The 16,329-nt window shown below is 31.8% G+C and overlaps 1 protein-coding gene across 2 annotated transcripts; it reads right to left on the minus strand.

Moving 5' to 3' along the window:
• Positions 1-10,114: 10,114 nt before the first annotated feature.
• Positions 10,115-12,011, minus strand: LOC139877316 (DNA N(6)-methyladenine demethylase ALKBH1D-like). Of its 2 annotated transcripts, none has more exons than XM_071864727.1 (5): positions 11,916-12,011; positions 11,373-11,474; positions 10,981-11,172; positions 10,571-10,888; positions 10,115-10,490 (listed from the first exon to the last, which is right to left on the minus strand). In XM_071864727.1, the coding sequence occupies exons 2-5, from the start codon at positions 11,466-11,468 to the stop codon at positions 10,215-10,217; spliced, it is 882 nt and encodes a 293-aa protein (XP_071720828.1). In that variant the 5' UTR covers positions 11,469-11,474; positions 11,916-12,011; the 3' UTR covers positions 10,115-10,214. The 2 variants fall into 2 exon arrangements, with proteins under 2 accessions (XP_071720828.1, XP_071720829.1); XM_071864728.1 differs by having other exon boundaries at positions 11,373-11,497; positions 11,916-11,985.
• Between the last annotated feature and the right edge of the window lie 4,318 nt (positions 12,012-16,329).

A 16,329-nucleotide genomic window follows, 5' to 3' on the forward strand; every position in this document is an offset into this window, starting at 1 on the left:
CAAGTGAAGTATTTATTGTTCAGCATTAGTAAAGTTGAAGTTTCTTGATCTAGATTTTTGTGATGTATTGTGTTGTTTGACGACATGAACCCTTTTTTACTCGGCTGCCCAAACAGACCCGTACGCCCATTTTGCTAACCCTAGCTACTTTTGGGGATAAACTACTTTATGATGATGATGACCTTAATCATTGCATCGTATCGTTCGTTTGTTTAAAACACAGACAACGAGCAAGTGAAACTAAAGATGGAGAACTATTTGATGAAATGCCTTTATCACATAATCTTATTTTGAATCTTAAACCTTTCTCAGTTTTTTTATTTTATTTTTTTTTCGGCGAAAATAACTAAAACTCATATAGAAACGAGGTCGTTTTTCAAAGGAAAACACACTCAACAAAAATACAAAAGAAACGGGGGAAACGGAAGCTCGCGTCTAAAAAGCAAACAAAAAGACTATCTACCTCCTCTAACTACCCGGAAAAAAACTTAAAACAAACTAAATCCAACATCCAAACTAAGCAATCTAAATAGAAATCAACAACTAGAAAAAGGAAAACAAAGGAACACGAGACGAATAATTGTACAAATGATTTGTTGAGTGTACGACATCATCGATAACTCAAGTAAACTTTTACTGTACACATAATTTCAGAGTAAAAGTTTCTATTTTTGTGTGCCTTACTAGACGTTATTATTATAAGGATATAATGTTGAGGCAAGGGACTAAGCAAGTGAGATTAACTCTGACTAAACGAAGATTATCATATGTATATTGATGTGTAAAATTCGTGAATACGAGGTGAATTTTGCAATATGAATGTCAAAACCATTAATTATTGAAGTTGTGATGTGGTCCAGCGGTTGGTGGTCTGCCTCCTTTAGGGGAGGTCAGAAGTTCGACTTTCGTTGGCTACATATTAAAAAACACAATTTCATTCTTGTCATGAAGTATTCACTCATGACACATTTCCCATATCGTTTGGAGGGGATAAAGGGGATGGGGGGTTTTACTTGGCCGTGCCCTTGGATTGGTTTTAATGTTTCCTCCCGGGGTGTTTAATGTTTATTATCTTTGCATTGACATAGTCGAAACGGGAGATGATCGCAACGGATTGTTTAGTTCCTCTCGGGTGATCCTATTAGTTGTCCCAAAAAAAAAAAAACCCCATTAATTATTAACATAAAAAGGTCAAGTATAGTATGCCTTGATTGGTCATTGGGTTACTAACGAAAACACTTGGGGGGATGATCTTGGTAACGGAAGCAACATAGAAGGATGCTTTCATATTTGATCAAGCTTATTTCCGTCAACCGGTTGGAGAACAGTTCACCGTTACCCGTGTGTATTCGTGCTCGTAACGGGCGGATAAAATTGAAAAATAAACCGATGATTACGGATCGAGTAAAAAATTGTACCTTTAATAGGTCACGGGCGGGTTGCGAATATACCATACCCGTTGCGCCAGTCAAGATGGTCAAAGATTGTTGCAACTGTTTTGTTAAAAATGTTACACAGATTTTTCTTTTTACCATTAAAACGTTTTCGAGATTTTAGTTAACAAATTTTGATGGCATTTCTCTTCTTCGATTAGTTAGAACATCAAAAAATCTTATGCTTACACCAGTTTGTATATGTGACAACTTTAAAGTTCTAAAAGTTAAAGTAGTGTTTATAATCTGAATATCAGCTCTTTATATTGGTTAAAGCTCGAGATCTTTATATTCTTTCGAGCTCGATTATAGCGATTCAATATTTTAAAAAGAACCCTATAATTTAATCTTCAGTTAATGAGCATTGGAACACAATTTTCAATTGGAAAGTAAATAAAAATATTCGCTTGCATTATAGTTGTAAACGATTACGAGATGACCCAATTAAATCGTGTGGTTTCGGAGAAGCACTTTCATACCAGTGACAGTGGCAAGAATAGATTGTCTACTTACCTCTTCTGCTAGCCTCCTTGGAGTAATATTTTACACCCATCTATCGAGACGCCTCATATTATAGCCATACCAGTGACATCACTGCATTTGCTACTGATGTCATTCTCTTATACATAGCCACTAAAGCAAGAAAATAATACAACAAAAAAGAAGCATGACCAACCACACTAATTTCTCATACCTATTAGCAGTGTTGTAAAAGTCGGCCGACTTAGCCGACGCGTCGGTCGATGCGTCGTTTTTATGGGTTCACCATCCCGTTTTTTCTGAAAACGACTCAAAAGATGGTCAGAGCTAAAAGTTCGGTCAAAGTCTGTCAAAGACGGTAAAAAACGGTCAAATTCGGTCAAATTTTCGACAAGATCTGATATATTTTAAAATTAGGGTTTGTTTTCATTTTTTGGGCCGCTCTTTTCTCGGCATCCTTACTGATTATGTACTCGGTAACATTAATTGAGTTTAAGGTTTGATTGTTTTTAAATTCGAGTTCTCATTTAAGAAATTTATGATACATAATCAACTATTATATATATATATATATATATATATATATATATATATATATATATATATATTTAAGAAATTATTAATAAAGTCAACATTGGTCAACGACTGATGCGTCCCCGACTCGGCCGACGCGTCCTTTTTAGGTCTCGACCGATGCGTCCCCGACTCGCGACTTTTACAACCTTGCCTATTAGCTTTACGAGTACAAAACAAGCTATGGAGGAAAAAAAATATATATATATATATATAAGTAAAGAAAAAAAGAAGTCGAAGTCAAAGGATCATATACTTAATTCAGAAATAAATCTGGATGAGGAGAAAGTCGTGGGTCCCGCCCTCTTCCAATTTTCGTTGCCTTGTAACGGTTGTAAGAATAGTAGCAGCTCTACTCTTTCACTTTGTAATTCTTGCATAGTTTCCACCACGGTTGCAAAACACCCCATCTCGAGCCGTTGCGACGCCCGTTGCGACGGTTTGGTGACTAGCCCGTCCCGTCTCGAAGAAAACCGTCTAATATGACAGTCAACGGTCAAAATTCGGGTCAAAGTTGAAAAATATCAGGTTACAGTCTCCCAAATTTCGAAAAAGTCAGAAAGTCGGTCAATTTTGTCGTATTTTAGTTTGAATATTTTGTATTATATTAACGGTGATAGCGATTATGGGTACAAATTAGTCAATTAAAGTTTTTGGCTTTAAAATATGTACACATATATACATTTATATACTTATATATTTAAAAGTCAACTTTGGTCAACGTCCGCCTGGACCCCCCGTCTTGAACGTCTCGACCTTTTTAGGACCCGACCGTCTCGACCCCGTCTCACGTTTTTTGCAACCATGATTTCCACTGTCTTTACTCTTTGCCCAAAAAAAGAAAGAAAAGGAAACTAGTTCTTGTAGTATGAACGTTGATTAGTAATGTTTCATTGCAAATGTGTGCACGCCACGTGATTCAGTGTTGTTTTAAGTGATTCGTTGTTTGAGCTCAACATCCCAAATTGCTGTTGCAGCGGGATGAAAATGAAAGGAAATAGAATGATCTTAAAGTAAGTTTTACTTATACAGTAGTCATCTTAAATGAAGATAAGATGATATAAAATACAGATCAAAACCATAATAATAATAATAATAATAATAATAATAATAATAATAATAATAATAATAATAATAATAATAATAATAATAATAATAATAATAATAATAATAATATGTTATAATAATAATAATAATATAGATATGGATAGTCAATTTTGGTGTATACATATAGTCAATTTTGGTACACAAAGTATGTATTTTTATATTGAGATTTTAGGCTATAAATACTCATGAATGCAAGCATTAAACTTGTACCATTTTCTCACACTTACAAAGTGTTTCTTTCTTTCTCTCCATTATCATCTTTGTTCTTACACTTCATTATTAGTATTCTAAATCAAGAATCAAATCACTAAAGGTAGTTATAAGCCTACTGAATTATAACATCAAGAATCAAACCACTAAAGGTAGTTATAAGCCTACTGAATTATAACATCAAGAATCAAACCACTAAAGGTAGTTATAAGCCTACTGAATTATAACACGTTATCAGCACGATAATCTTAATACTAAATATGGTTGGCTCTGCCACCAAAATGATATATGGTCGGTTATACCACCAGAATGATATAGGTCGGTTATACCACCTGAAAAAATATATGGTCGACACTGTCGCCAAATTTTCATTTATGTTTACTAATATTTATATTTTTGTTATATAACATTTATTTATGATTGCTTACACATGGTCGACACTGTCACCTACTTATCATTTATGTTATATTAAATTTATGTTTAATGTTTATATACTTATGAATATAAATTGACTCTAATTTATCATGATGTTTGTTTTAATTTTTGATAATAGAAAATGTCGAATCTGGAAAAGCTTAAATTTACTCCTTTAGAATCAACTGGAAACAACTACATGCCATGGGTTATAAAAGTAAAAATGCATCTTAAATCAATGGGCATTCTTGAAACCATAAATGAAAACAACACTTGTTCTGAAAAGGAACAAGCTACGGCATGTTGCTTTATTCATCAACATATTGATGAATGCTTACAAAATAATTATGTGACTGTAGAAGATCCCCATGTTTTATGGGAAGGTCTCAAAAGCAGATTCAATAATCAAAGAGAAATTTTACTTCCAGCTGCAATGGAACAATGGAGAACATTAAGGTTCCAAGACTTTAAGAAAGTAAATGAATACAGCTCAGCTCTGTATAATACATGTTCACAACTTAAATTCTGTGGACATGAAATTAGTGATGCAGACATGATGGAGAAAACTTTCTCCACAATGAATGCTGCAAACATCACAGTGCAAAGAAATTTGAGAATGCTAAAGTTCAAAACATATCCTGAACTTAATTCATATCTCTTAGTTGCAGAGTAAAATGATGAGCTATTAATGAAAAATCAGCAATCCCGTCCTACTGGTACACTTGCAATCCCTGAAGCAAATACTGCAAATAATTATAAACAGGGACAAGGACGCGGGCAAGGTCGTGGTTATAATAACCATCACCATCATCATGCCAAAAGCCATAACTATGGTAGAAACCATCCTTATGGTAATGGTAATGGGCGTGGACGTGGTCGTGGTCGTGGCCGTGGTGGTCAAAGAAATAGTAATCCACGAAAATATAAATATCAACCACAAAACAAGCCCATTAAACAAGATGTTGAAGAAAATTCTTCTAAAAATTCTGAAGAATCTTGCTACAGATGTGGTAGAATGGGCCACTGGGCTAATACTTGCCGAACATCTAAACATCTTGTTAAGATGTATCAGGATTCGCTGAAAGGTAAAGAAAATGAAGTAAATTTTGTGGATAATATTGATCCAACAGTCACTGAGAAACCATCTGATTTATATGAAGATTTCTTGAATGTTTAAGTTGTGTGTCTTTTGAAAAATAAACGATTTAATATCGTCTGTCTTTGTCATTATGTTTGCTAAATGTTTCAGTACTATCTATTTGCGTTTAAAATATTGTGTAATATTAATGTACTCACTATTTATTTCTTATATATGAAGTTCAATATGAATTTTGCTGGAATACAACATCAATCAAGTGGTGGAGATCTCTGTATAGCAGACAGTGGAACTACACACACTATACTTAAATCCGAGAAATATTTTATTGATCTAAAACCAACGGAAGGAACTATACATACAATATCAGGACCTGCTAACTTGATAAAAGGGATAGGAAAGGCAAATTTCATACTACCAAATGGTACAAAATTTTTAATAAATGATGCCTTATTTTCTCCCAAGTCAAGCAGAAATTTATTGAGTTTCTCCGACATATACCTTAACGGGTATGATTATCAGTCAGTGACAACAGAAAATGAGAAATATTTAAGTATCACTGACAAGAGTCATGTGGTTGAAAAACTGCCAAGACTTAGTTCTGGATTACATTATACACATATAAATGTACCAGAAATACATATGGTAGTTAACGAAAAATATATTGATCCTGGTGTATTCAGTTTATGGCATAACAGATTAGGCCATCCAGGATCAACAATGATGAAAAGGATTATTGAATGTACTCATGGACATCCACTAAAGGATAGAAAAATCCATCATGATACAATGGTTCCATGTACATCTTGCTCTCTTGGAAAATTGATAACTAGACCCTCACCACTTAAGGTTGAGAAAGAATCACCAATATTTCTTGAAAGAATTCAAGGTGATATATGTGGACCAATTCATCCACCATGTGGACCATTTAGATATTTCATGGTTCTAATAGACGCATCTAGCAGATGGTCTCATGTTTGTCTGTTATCAAGCCGTAATGTGGCATTTGCAAAATTTCTTGCCCAAATTATTAAATTGAGAGCTCATTTTCCTGATTACACCATTAAAAGGGTGAGACTTGATAATGCTGGTGAATTTACATCTCAAGCATTTAATGACTATTGCATGTCTATAGGAATTGTTGTTGAACATTCTGTTGCTCATGTGCATACACAAAATGGTTTAGCCGAGTCATTGATTAAACGTTTACAGTTAATCGCTAGACCATTGATAATGAGAACAAAACTCCCTGTATCTATATGGGGTCATGCAATTTTACATGCTGCTGCATTGATTCGCATCAGACCAAGTGCAAGTCATAAATATTCCCCCCTACAACTTGCTTTTGGTCAAGAGCCAAATATTTCCCATCTTAGAACATTTGGTTGTGCAGTGTATGTTCCAATTGCGACACCACAACGTACAAAAATGGGTCCTCAAAGGAGGTTGGGAATATATGTTGGATATGAAACATCTTCAATATTAAGGTATATTGAACCTATGACAGGTGACGTTTTTACAGCACGTTTTGCTGATTGTCATTTTAATGAAACATTGTTCCCTAGATTAGGGGGAGAAATGAAAAATAAAGAAAATGATGTTTCATGGTGTGAACCTCAATTAAAGTATCTTGATCCTCGCACAAAAGAATGCGAGACAGAAGTTCAAAAGATAATGCATATACAAGAACTTGCAAATCAATTGCCTGATGCATTTACAGATACAAAAACGGTGACAAAATCATATATACCAGCAGTAAATACTCCAGCTCGAATTGAAATTCCAAAAGCTGGCAATAACGTCACTCATGAATCTTTGCCACGTCAGAAACGTGGAAGACCAATCGGTTCAAAGGATAAAAATCCTCGAAAAAGAAAATCAGCTGATAATGAAGTAAAAGAAAGTGTTCAAGAAGAACCACAAATCAGTACTCCTACTGCAGAGGAGATTGATGATGTCAATACAGAAATTGCAATCAATTATGCATATTCAAAAATATTATGGAACCGAAATGAAATGAAAAATCTTGATGAGAAATTTTCATTTAATGTTGCATATGACATCATGAATAATGATGATGATCCAGAACCAACATCTATGGTTGAATGTCAAAATAGACATGATTGGGCTCAATGGAAAGAAGCAATACGAGCTGAATTAGAATCACTCAATAAAAGAAAAGTTTTCGGATCCATCATTCTCACTCCTAAAGATGTGAAACCTGTAGGATACAGATGGATTTTTGTCCGAAAAAGAAATGAGAAAAATGAAGTTACAAGGTATAAAGCTAGACTTGTAGCTCAAGGTTTTTCTCAAAGACCGGGAATTGATTATGAAGAAACTTATTCTCCTGTTATGGATGCAATTACTTTTAGGTACTTAATCAGTCTGACAGTTTCTAAAAATTTAGAAATGCATCTCATGGATGTTGTGACTGCTTATCTATATGGATCACTTGATAGTGATATATATATGAAGATACCTGAAGGATTTAAGGTACCAGAAGCATCAAATGCAAAACCCAAAGAAATGTATTCGATTAAATTACAAAGATCTTTATATGGGTTAAAACAATCGGGACGTATGTGGTATAACCGATTAAGTGATTACTTGATAAGCAAAGGGTATACAAATAATCTTACTTGCCCTTGTGTTTTCATTAAGAAAACAACATCCGGATATGTGATCATAGCTGTTTATGTTGATGATCTTAACATCATAGGTACAAATAAAGAGATCCATGAAGCCATTCAACTTCTAAAGAAAGAATTTGAAATGAAAGATCTCGGAAAGACCAAGTATTGCCTTGGTTTACAAATTGAGCATATGCCTAATGGTTTACTTGTACATCAAACAACATATACTGAAAAGATTTTGAAACGTTTCAATATGGACAAGGCAAAACCATTAAGTACTCCTATGGTTGTTAGATCACTCAATGTTGAAGCTGATCCATTTCGTCCATGTGAAGATCAAGAAGACATTCTTGGACCAGAAGTACCATATCTTAGTGCAATTGGAGCTCTTATGTATCTTACAAATTGTACAAGACCTGACATTTCTTTTGCAGTTAATTTGTTGGCAAGGTTCAGCTCTGCTCCTACCAAAAGACACTGGAATGGGATCAAACACATATTTCGATACCTTCGAGGAACTACTGATTTAGGATTATTTTATTCTAACGAATCAAAACAAGATTTGGTTGGTTATGCAGATGCAGGTTATTTATCTGATCCACATAAAGCTAAATCTCAAACTGGATATGTATTCCTAAATGGAGGTACTGCAATATCATGGCGTTCTCAAAAACAAACACTTGTTGCTACATCGTCAAATCATGCCGAAGTGATTACATTACATGAAGCTACTCGAGAATGTTTTTGGTTGAGATCAATGACACAACTCATTACTGATTCTTGTGGACTAGAACGCGATAAAAGTCCAACAACTATCTATGAAGATAATGCAGCTTGCATAGCACAGATGAAAGAAGGGTATATCAAAAGTGACCGAACAAAACACATACCACCTAGATTCTTCTCATACACTCAAAATCTCATTAAGGACAACCAGATTGAAATGAGATATGTGCAATCTAGCAAAAACTCTGCTGATCTTTTCACGAAAGCACTTCCAACTGCTATTTTCAGAACACACGTTCATAACATTGGCATGAGACATGTTCAAAAGATGTAACAGCTGAAGCGATGTCTACTTGAGGGGGAGTCAACTCCATGCTGCACTCTTTTTCCCTTAGCTAAAGTTTTTTCCCACTGGGTTTTCTTTAGCAAGGTTTTTAACGAGGCAGTAATTTATAGTTGATCTTCAACAAAATAAAATTGCTATCCAAGGGGGAGTGTTATAATAATAATAATAATATAGATATGGATAGTCAATTTTGGTGTATACATATAGTCAATTTTGGTACACAAAGTATGTATTTTTATATTGAGATTTTAGGCTATAAATACTCATGAATGCAAGCATTAAACTTGTACCATTTTCTCACACTTACAAAGTGTTTCTTTCTTTCTCTCCATTATCATCTTTGTTCTTACACTTCATTATTAGTATTCTAAATCAAGAATCAAATCACTAAAGGTAGTTATAAGCCTACTGAATTATAACATCAAGAATCAAACCACTAAAGGTAGTTATAAGCCTACTGAATTATAACATCAAGAATCAAACCACTAAAGGTAGTTATAAGCCTACTGAATTATAACATAATAATAATAATAATAATAATAATAATAATAATAATAATAATAATAATAATAATAATAATAATAATAATAATAATAATAATAATAATAATAATAATAATAATAATAATAATAATAATAATAATAATAATAATAATAATAATAATAATAATAATAATAATAATAATAATAATAATAATAATAATAATAATAATAATAATAATAATAATAATAATAATAATAATAATAATAATAATAATAATAATAATAATAATAATAATAATAATAATAATAATAATAATAATAATAATAATAATAATAATAATAATAATAATAATAATAATAATAATAATAATAATAATAATAATAATAATAATAATAATAATAATAATAATAATAATAATAATAATAATAATAATAATAATATAATAATAATAATAATAATAATAATAATAATAATAATAATAATAATAATAATAATAATAATAATAATAATAATAATAATAATAATAATAATAATAATAATAAATAAATAAATATACATAAAACAAATTCCAGATCCCAAGTTAAGAAGGTTAAGCCTTAAGAGTAGTAGAAGTAGCAGAGCAGTTATTTAGAATCTAAAGAAGAAAGTTTGATATAGATAGGGAAATAAATGAAAAGAGAGTAGTTTAGTAAAAAAAAAAAAATTTAATATTAATATTGTCTGAAAGTAAGGTTGAGACGGCCAGGTCTGAGGTCGGTTTGTTGAATCAATAAGCGAGGAGCTGAATTCGAGATGATTTTGGTGACCCCATGAAATACATGTCTAGACTTTCCCCCGAATATTAAAACGTCTCCCGATTCCAACAAAACCCGATTCGCCCTCCTCACGTCTTTACTATGACCATATATGAATTTTGCAGTGTCACCAACCGATACCGAAACCACCGGCAACCCTCTTTCCAAACTACTTTTGCTTTCATCCCGATCCTACATAAAAAATATTATAAAAAAATTAAATCAAATACACTACCATGATTAAAAAAAAAAAAAAAAAAAAAAAAACTAACCTGATGTAGACCAAGTTGGCCAGTGACGGCACTATAATGATTGACGATACAAATGTCTGGCTCCATTGAAGGCATGCAATCATCATATGCTTTACAATCTTGTATTGATTTTACAGCCAACGAAACGAGTTGCGGAGGAATGGGTGGTGCTTCAGACCCATCGTTTCCTCTGTATATTGAATTATACTTTGTTATTGGGTCCCAATTTCGACCAAAGCACATCATACGTAAATTAAGTTTTCCTCCAGAACTTGTTATAGGTTGATAGAATCCCCCGGGACCCATACCATATTCTTGACAAGTTTTCACTAATTCAACCTGTTGTTTGTTTGTTTGTTTAACAGTAGACCACATCAGAATCAAACATGTATGTATGTAATAATAATAATTAATAATATTAATTGATATACCTGATCCCTCAGGCTGACGTAATTCTTCAAAAGAACCACTCCGTTTTGCAGTTTCACACACGACGTTTTCACATCTTCCACTTTTCCAATTCCGGGGATAATCAAACTGAATGGTTCTATCTTGTTCAACTCATTAGCAACAGTCTTTTGACTTGGCTTGTACATTTCATCATCATCATCATGATTATCATACTGGGAATGGGATATTAATCGAACAATGTTGTTGTAAGTATATACATATACGTCGTAAATAAAAATACAGGCTCTTAAACAAACAACAAAGTCAAGTTAAATTTGATGTTGAAATTTACCCATAACAATGAATTTAGAATTTAAAATTTACAATATAAAACACAATATATATAAATATAAATAGTGATCTTAAGACTCACACTAACAGCAGATGCATTACGAAAAGGAATCAATGAGTGAGGCTTCATCATCATCATCCTCATCCTCATCATCCCCATCACCTTTATGCCTTTCATCACCACCTGTATGTATGTATGTTCAACAACTGTAGCATCAAAATCAATCATAATCATCTATCTTTATGTATCTATGTTCCAAAACCAAATCGAAAATCGAAAATCGAAAATCAAATTTTAATTTGGTTCTGAACCCGAAAAACATTAAAAATCATAACTTTAACCAAAATCATCCATCAATCGTACCAATTGAATTTATTTTTGGCAAAAAAGAATTATTTTATTCCATACAAGCAATAAAAAACAGTATACCAATATTAAATCAACACCATTCAATAAACATGGACCAATTCAACTACTGATCCAACAAACGGATAGTTGAATTGAATTCAATTAGCTTAGAGGATGCCACTTACGATTGCGTCAGTTATGGCCATAATAAAACATTCAAAATTGAATAGAAAATAACCAAGAATCGCATACATGTAGTGTAGATTGTGAGCTTACCTTAAGAAAGAATAACGATTAACGATCACAAATTAAAGAGATATAGAATAGATGGATCGACCAGCTGAGTTTAGGGTTTCACGAAGAGAATAGATAAATATGATTTGGGAAGAAAAAAAAAAAACATTTTATACGAGTATTTATTTTAATATTGGAATTGATATTTCCACACATTTTTACTTTTCTTTTTTTGGCAAAAATAAAAATAAAAATCATAACGATAGCAACAATAAAATGTGTAAATACAAATAGATGATGCGTTCATGTATTTAGGCTTACAAAGCCTTTTTAAGAGTCATGGACTTATCCTATTAAGCCCAAAAAATTGTTTATTTTTTTTATTTTTTTTATTTATTTATTTTTTTTTGGTGTGTGTGTAGAAAAGTAAAAATCTTTTAAACAAGTGATAATAATGGATCTAGATTCTTTCCGGTAACTTTTTTTTTTACGGCGAAAAAGGAGATATGTATATATATAAAAACTTTCATCAAAAAGATGAAAATTCAACATGGTACAATGAAAGAGGCTTTTAAGCCCTAAAAAAAAAGGAAACCAAATTGAAATTGAAACTACAACAAATGATAGCTTGACGATCCTAACTTCTTAACACATCCAAGGGACCTGGAAAAGCCAAACCCACCAAGCCCATTTGATTGCAAAGAGTTGTGAAATGTCCCGTTCATATTAATTATAAACGTTCCATATTAATTGATTTCGTTGCGAAGTTTTGACCTCTATATGAGACGTTTTTCAAAGACTGCATTCATTTTTAAAACAACCATAACCTTTATTTTATCAATAAAGGTTTTAAAAGCATTACGTAGATTATCAAATAATGATAATCTAAAATATACTGTTTACACATGACCATTACATAATGGTTTACAATAGAAATATATTACATCGACATATGTTTCTTGAATGCAGTTTTTACACAATATCATACAAACATGGACTCCAAATCTTGTCCTTATTTTAGTATGCAACAGCGGAAGCTCTTAGTATTCACCTGAGAATAAACATGCTTTAAACGTCAACAAAAATGTTGGTGAGTTATAGGTTTAACCTATATATATCAAATCGTAACAATAGACCACAAGATTTCATATTTCAATACACATCCCATACATAGAGATAAAAATCATTCATATGGTGAACACCTGGTAACCGACATTAACAAGATGCATATATAAGAATATCCCCATCATTCCGGGACACCCTTCGGATATGATATAAATTTCGAAGTACTAAAGCATCCGGTACTTTGGATGGGGTTTGTTAGGCCCAATAGATCTATCTTAGGATTCGCGTCAATTAGGGTGTCTGTTCCCTAATTCTTAGATTACCAGACTTAATAAAAAGGGGCATATTCGATTTCAATAATTCAACCATAGAATGTAGTTTCACGTACTTGTGTCTATTTTGTAAATCATTTATAAAACCTGCATGTATTCTCATCCCAAAAATATTAGATTTTAAAAGTGGGACTATAACTCACTTTCACAGATATTTCCTTCCTCGGAAATAAGACTTGGCCACGGATCGATTCATGAACCTATACAAATATGTACATATATATCAAAGTATGATCAAAATATAATTACAACCATTTTTATTATGTTTTAAAGATTTGAGTGTATTAAGTCAGCTGTCCTCGTTAGTAACCTACAACTAGTTGTCCACAGTTAGATGTACAGAAATAAATCGATATATATTATCTTGAATCAATCCACGACCCAGTGTATACACGTCTCAGGCTAAATCACAACTCAAAGTATATATATTTTTGGAATCAACCTCAACCCTGTATAGCTAACTCCAACATTACTGCATATAGAGTGTCTATGGTTGTTCCAAATAATATATATACATGGGTCGATATGATATGTCAAAACATTTGTATACGTGTCTATGGTATCCCAAGATTACATAATATATTAGAATACATGTATAATACAATATAAGTTAGCTAGGATATGATTTGTATAGATTTGTTAAACATTTCTCGTAGCTAAAAAGATCAAAAATATCCAATCTTGTTTTACCCATAACTTCTTCATTTTAAATCCGTTTTGAGTGAATCAAATTGCTATGGTTTCATATTGAACTCTAATTTAAGAATCCAAACATAAAAAAATATAGGTTTATAGTTGGAAATTTAAGTTACATGTCAATTACTAAATAGGTAGTCATTTTCGTCGAAAGAACGACATCTTGATGACCATTTTGAAAAACATACTTTCACTTTGAGTTTAACCAAGATTTTTGGATATAGTTTCATGTTCATATGAAAAATCATTTTCTCAGAAGAACAACTTTTAAATCAAAGTTTATCATAGTTTTTAATTATCCAAACCAAAACAGCCCCCGGTTTCACTACGACGGCGTATATCCGATTTTATGGTGTTCATCGTGTTTCCAGGTTTTAAATCATTAAGTTAGCATATCATATAGATATATAACATGTGTTTAGTTGATGTTAAAAGTCAAGTTATAAGGATTAACTTTTGTTTGCGAACAAGTTTAGAATTAACTAAACTATGTTATAGTAATTACAAGTTTAAACCTTCGAATAAGATAGCTTTATATGTATGAATCGAATGATGTTATGAACATCATTACTACCTCAATTTTTCTGGATAAAACTACTGGAAATGAGAAAAATGGATCTAGCTTCAAAGGATCCTTGGATGGCTTGAAAGTTCTTGAAGCAGAATCATGACACGAAAACAGTTCAAGTAAGATTTTCACTCGAAATAAGATTGTTATAGTTGTAGAAATTGAATCAAAGTTTGAATATGAATATTACCTTGAATTAGAAAGATGACCTAATGTAAATAACAAAGGTTCCTTGATCTTAGATGATTACTTGGAATGAATTAGAAAGCTTGGAAGTAGACTTGCAAACTTGGAAGTATTCTTGATTTTTACGAAACTATACTTATGAAATTTATGAAGAACACTTAGAACTTGAAGATGGAACTTGAGAGAGATCAATTAGATGAAGAAAATTGAAGAATAAAAGTGTTTGTAGGTGTTTTTGGTCGTTGGTATATGGATTAGATATAAAGGATATGTAATTTTGTTTTCATGTAAATAAGTCATGAATGATTACTAATATTTTTGTAATTTTATGAGATATTTCATGCTAGTTGCCAAATGATGGTTCCCACATGTGTTAGGTGACTCACATGGGCTGCTAAGATCTGATCATTGGAGTGTATATACCAATAGTACATACATCTAAAAGCTGTGTATTGTACGAGTACGAATACGGGTGCATACGAGTAGAATTGTTGATGAAACTGAACGAGGATGTAATTGTAAGCATTTTTGTTAAGTAGAAGTAATTTGATAAGTGTCTTGAAGTCTTTCAAAAGTTTATGAATACATATTAAAATACTAAATGTATATACATTTTAACTGAGTCGTTAAGTCATCGTTAGTCGTTACATGTAAATGTTGATTTGAAACCTTTAAGTTAACGATCATGTTAAATGTTGTTAACCCAATGTTTATTATATCTAAAGAGATGTTAAATTGTTACATTATCATGATATTATGATATATAATATATCTTAGTATGATATATATACATTTAAATGTCGTTACAACGATAATCGTTACATATATGTCTCGTTTCGAAATCATTAAGTTAGTAGTCTTATTTTTACATATGTAGTTCGTTGTTAATACACTTAATGATATATTTACTTATCATTTAACATAATTAACCAAGTGTATCAATATCTTAATATGATTCATATGTACTTAGTAAGACGTTGATATAACGATAATCGTTATATATAACGTTTTCGAGTTTCTTAAATTCAATAGTCTCATTTTTATGTATATAACTCATTGTTAAAATACCTAATGAGATACTTACTTATCATAATATCATGTTAACTATATATATATAATCATATATATGTCATCATATAGTTTTTACAAGTTTTAACGTTCGTGAATCACCGGTCAACTTGGGTGGTCAATTGTCTATATGAAACCTATTTCAATTAATTAAGTCTTAACAAGTTTGATTGCTTAACATATTGGAAACACTTAATCATGTAAATATCAATTTTATTTAATATATATAAACATGGAAAAGTTCGGGTCACTACAAGTTGAGCAGACCCAAATTCCAAATTGAACAGGCCCTTTAACCAACATTAATAAGCCCAACAGCGATAGGACTTAAGAGCCCAAAATTATAGCGAGAATTGTAACGTCCAGGTTGAAGCCTTTCACCCCCAAAATAACTAGATTACAACAAACATAAACAAACCCTAGAAGACGATGATTGCTTGAAAGAAATCAATTTCTTCACTAGAATTGATGGAACGGGTAATAGACATTTGAGAGATGGAGAGGCAACCAAATAAAGGTGACGAGAAGCCGTTAACCTGAA

The sequence above is a fragment of the Rutidosis leptorrhynchoides genome, chromosome 11, assembly GCF_046630445.1.
Source record: "Rutidosis leptorrhynchoides isolate AG116_Rl617_1_P2 chromosome 11, CSIRO_AGI_Rlap_v1, whole genome shotgun sequence".
NCBI classification, from domain to species: domain Eukaryota; kingdom Viridiplantae; phylum Streptophyta; class Magnoliopsida; order Asterales; family Asteraceae; genus Rutidosis; species Rutidosis leptorrhynchoides.